At 37.2% G+C, this 5,230-nt stretch overlaps 1 protein-coding gene across 1 annotated transcript; it reads right to left on the reverse strand.

Annotated features, from left to right (window-relative positions):
• Positions 1–3,823: 3,823 nt before the first annotated feature.
• On the reverse strand, positions 3,824–4,677 carry LOC107499710 (olfactory receptor 10K2-like). Its single transcript, XM_016124188.2, is given in 3 exon segments — positions 3,824–4,012; positions 4,014–4,233; positions 4,235–4,677. Coding segments are annotated over 3 exon segments (852 nt in total).
• Positions 4,678–5,230: the final 553 nt, after the last annotated feature.

Raw genomic sequence — 5,230 nt, forward strand, 5'->3', positions numbered from 1 at the left:
TGGGTGTTCTGTTGACTTCTTGAATTCCAAGCTCCAGCTCATTCCTTAGATTTTGGAAGTTCTCATCCACTATTTGTCTGAAAATGCTTTCTAGTCCTTGCTCCTTTTCCTCACCCTCAATAATGCCCATTATTCTTATATTTCCTCTCCTGATGGTATCAGCTAGTTCTTGTATGTCTCTTTCATTATTTTTCATTCTTTGGTTTCTCACTTCTCCCTTTGGATTAATTTCTAGATTTCTGTCTTTGATATCACTGATCCTTTCCTCATTTTGGTACTCTCTTTTTCAAACTTGCTATTTCATTTTTCAACTCTTGAAGTGTGTTCTTCATCTTCAGAAGGTCTATTTGGTTCCCTTTGAGGGTTTCAATTTCCTTGCTCTGCTCATCTAGTTGTTTTTTTTTTTTCAATTTATGAAATCGTTTATTTGAGTTGTTTTGGATCTTATTGATTTTTTTCTGAAGTACCATCCTGAATTCTTTGTCATTTGGATTGCATATTTCTGTGTCTGTACACTTATTTTCTTGAGATTTTCTCTTTCTTTCTGAGATGCCTTGTCACCTTGGTTGTTTATGGTTTTAAATGCACTATTTTTCTGCCTGGGCATTAATGGAAGTATATTCTCTTTGTTTGTTTGTTTGTTTGTTTTCAAGAAAGAAGATTGATTATATAAATTTTTCTCTTTAGCCTACTGCAAAGAAAGTGCTTTTCTTTTGGTTTCTAGTGGATGGTATCTAAGCCTCTTGGATCCCTGCTTTATAAAAACCTAAATGTCTTTTTTATTGTTTTGTAGGTATTTAATCACATTTTCTACTCTCAGTTTTAGTTCTTGTCAGTGTTAGCAACAGTTTCAGCAGTGTTTGCTCTGAATCCCCTGTGGCTCTGTGGTGTTTAGTATATTGGAAAGTATGGGGCGACGGGCCCTCTGAGTTGGGAGATGGGGGCTGTGGCTTGACCTTGGTTTTGCAACTGGGGCCAGTAAAAGTCAACTGTTGTTTTTTGTGGTCCCATCCTGCTTTTCTGCTTTCTACCCCAATAACTGGACCCTGTTGCTGGCTGCTAGAAGTTTGGGTACTTCCAGGCAGGCTGAGCAAGGAAGTTTCCTCACCTTCTCCCCTCCCTTTCCTGCAAGGAGCTCTGCCACTGTGGGAGGCAGCTTCTTTATTTCTTCCAGTCTACCGCCCAACACCCGGGGTTCTGACCTGTGGTAGCTCTTATGCGCAGATCCCATGCACAGACGTGCTGGTGTGCAGTTTGTGATTTTTGTTGAGTTTTAGATATACAGCTTATTGATGTTTCAGGGAAGAGATCTGAGGACATCTCTCACTCTGCCATGTTTCCAAGAATATGTGTTTTCTTTTTCTTTAAGTTTGTCTTTAAAGATTAAATTTATTGGGGTAGCATTGGTTAATAAACTTATTTATATTTTATTTGTACACCTTTATGATACAACATCTGTGTACTCCATTGTGTGTTCACCATGTAAATTTGAGTTTCCTACTTTAATCATACCTTTGTCCTTCGTCCATGCTCCAACATTCTTCCCTGTGGTAACCACATTTCTCTTGTCTCTATCTATTACTTTGTTTGTTTGTTTTATTCGTATTAACTAACTTTTTTTTTATTGAGGAAATAGCAGACCACCATTCCTTTTGGACTGTTTACGGGAAAATTCTTGTGTTATTTTGGTGGTGTCTTGTTTCTTGATTTTTCATGTTTCTTGTCTCTTGTATTTCTGTCTTTGCATTTAAAGTAGTCAACTTTTCCAGTCTTTATTGACTGTCTTTGGGAGAGAAATACCTTCTGTCATCCCTGCTAGGGACTCTGAGGCTTTTCGAAGCCTTTTTATGGATATGCTTACCCCACATTACGTGTTTCCTTTTGAGGAGAAAGTAGCAGAATTCTCAATATTGTATTTTTTTCTCTTAGTCCTGTGAAGTCAATCTCAGTACCGACAGCCCTCTGTTTGCTTTCCCTAATGTGAGGCTGAAGAATTTTATATATATATATATATATATATATATATATATATATATATATATATATGAGACAACGCTGTATGGGAAATAAAAATACCAATGTATTATTATTGGCTGAATTCGTGCCTGAAACACTAGTGAAGATTTCTATGTAAGCTCATCTGGAGTACATAATACAGTTTGAAATACTAACAGATTTTGCTTTCTCACTAAAGCCAACCCAAAATCTAAAGATGTCACCACTTCCCTAAAAGTTTCATATGACTAAAGAGTGGAGCTAAAATTAACCAAGGGTGTATGGGTGTGGGTGTGAAAAAAAGAAGAAGGAGAAGAAGATGTTTAGTCTAACCCCTGATGGTAGGCCCAAGGTCAAATTAATTATATGGTCCTATAAACAATAGCAAGGATAAAATGACAGAAAAGGGAGTCATTCTAATATACATGACCTTTGAACACACACCATCCTATCCACTTGTCAATGTTCTGGTATCTGACTCCAAAGAACAAGTCTTGGAAAAGAACAAATCAAAAGGTGGTAGGTTTTCTTTTCCCCCCTCTCTCAACACCATCTTATATTTGGAGAAGGATTAACTATATGGTATAATATAATGGCCATTTCTCTTACACCTGAGTGTATCTTTTCCACAGATGTCACATGGTTTAGTCTTCTACTATTGAAGATGAATATTTATGCATTCTGCCTCCTATTAATTAAAAAGTTATAATCTTCACAAGGAGTAATGTGAATGAATTGTAGAAGCATTAATAAAGGAAGAAGCTGATGTGGGCTCAGTATCAATTATACTCACTAGTAGGTAAAACATTTTAATTTTCTAACTTGTCAGTTTTCTCAACTATAAAATATAGATCAAAATATGTACTTCCTAGGGCTTTTTTAAAGAACAGGAAAGCAATATTTTTAAACTGTTTGAACAATTAGCATATTAAATTGATTCACGTTTCATCATTTTTTTTTTCTTTTCCTGCGACAACTTAATAGGCTGGAGGCCTGGGCTGAGCAATAGGCCCAAGGAGAAGAGAATTGGTGCACAAAGAAATTAATATTGCTTTAGTCTCTGTGATCTTCAAACCTCACCCTCAGTAAGTCTCAAGCTTGAAAGAAATAAAACAAATGCAGTCTTAGAAGATAAGCACAGCATCCCACTGTAAAACAGGGCCTGCAACATCCTAGTTTCTTCCCTCTTCCTTCAAGCCCTGGAATGTATAGGTCATTGATGTTGAGTCTGGTGGAAGAAAAGCAAAAAACTTAGAAACAAAATGATTCAGTCAGAAGATCTTTACTGAGAAGTGGCCCTTGGGAAAAAAATAAAGCAAGTTGTCAGCCCTCTACATGAAGCTCCCTGTTTATTCTCACTCCTCTGGCCTAAAATGCACATACAGACTCTTGACCTGCATGGAGAACAGAAACTGCTTGCTTTTTACACAATATTTTCTATTTGTTGAATATTTAATGATATGGGTTTACGCTTAGCATACCTTTCTTGGCCACTGTGTGATTTTTAGGTCTTCTTTTTAACCTATGCCCCTGTGAAAACCTTGAAAGAATTCTAACTAAATTTAGATTTGTGCTAGTGCACAGAAATGAAGAAAAAAGCAGCTCTATTGATACATTCAAAATACAAGAATAGATAAAATTTTGTATAGTTTTTTTTTACTTGAACATTAATTAGATGTATCTTATTCACGAAACATTGTAACAGGAACTTTACAGGTGTTATTTAAAAATTATGATCTGAATATATTAAAAGACAGATTTAGTAAACATCCAGAAAAGGAGAAATATACACCTTGTGCTTTACTTTTTGGAAAAAGCAGGATTTAGGTTAATATTGTGGCAGGATCATGTAAGATATTGATATAAGAGCATCCTGGCTTGAGGAGTAGTTGGACTTAGGCCTTAAGTAGATAAAGGAGGCACAGCCATAATTGACAGTGACAATAATGATGTGAGAAGCACAGGTAGAGAAATCTTTGTTTCTACTCAGTGTGGAAGGAAATCGAAGAATGAAAAAAGATGATGTGAATATAGGATATCAAAATCAATAACAGGGTTATAACCAGGACTAATGCACAGAGCATGAAGATGACAATCTGATTAAAGTGGGCATGGTGAGATGCCACTTGGAGGACAGGTGAGATGTCACAGAAGAAGTGATGGAGCTGGTTGGATGAGTGGAAGGGCAGATGAAATACCAGAGGTGTGATAATCTGTGCAACAATAAAGCCGCACACAGGCAGCAGCCACAAGTCCCACACACATTCCGTGTCCCATGAGCACTGTGTAGCATACTGGGTTACAGATGGCCACATAACGATCATAACCCATAGCTGCCAGCAGGAAGGAGTGAGAACAACCAAGAAAGAGGAAGGTAAACATTTGGATGGCACAGCCCAAAAAGGAGATAGTTTTCTTCTGGGCCAGCAGGTCAAGTAGCATCTTGGGTACAATGACAAAAGTATAACAAATCTCAGAGCAGGAGAGGATGGCAAGCAAGAAGTACATGGGAGTATGAAGGGCTCTATCTAGCACAATGGTAGAAATGATGACAGCATTTGTGCCCAGAGTGAAGAGGTAAGGGAGCAGGAAGACAACAAAGAGTAGCCGCTGCAGACCAGCAAGAGATGAGAAGCTGAGGAAGACAAACTCTCTCACCGAGGCCTCATTGACCCGCTCCATGGAAGGTACATCATCAGGAAACAACGTGAGAGGGAAGAGGAAATGGTGCCAAGACAAATCCCTGAAAATTATTGGAATCATAAAATTGATCATTATAGATCACATTTTCCGATTTTGAGTTCTAAACTCATTCCTCCTCCCTTCATTTTTTTTTCAGGCATGAAGAAGTACCCAAAATCAGGCAAAAGTATATAAGATAATTTTGGGTTTCTACAGTAATTCTAACACCATAGGTAGAGTGTTCTTGAAATTTCTTATATTCTATTATCCTTTCTTCTTCATTCCCAGGATGAGGCTGGTGTTACAACGCTTAACCTCTCAGTCTCAGTTTATCCTTCAACTCTTGTCCATTTTGCTTTCTGACTTCTCACTCTTCCACTTTCCTGCAGCTGCAAACTAAACCATACGAATATGCTACATTTATATATAACTTTATATATAGTTTTTCATTATTCTTTTTTACGCATAAACTCATCCCCTTAGTTTTAATCTTTTTATAACCTAGACCTACGTTTTGCAATTCTGTTTGCCTTACTTCCTGGCATTCTTATAC

This window comes from Rousettus aegyptiacus, unplaced genomic scaffold, assembly GCF_014176215.1.
Source record: "Rousettus aegyptiacus isolate mRouAeg1 unplaced genomic scaffold, mRouAeg1.p scaffold_m13_p_17, whole genome shotgun sequence".
NCBI classification, from domain to species: Eukaryota; Metazoa; Chordata; class Mammalia; order Chiroptera; family Pteropodidae; genus Rousettus; species Rousettus aegyptiacus.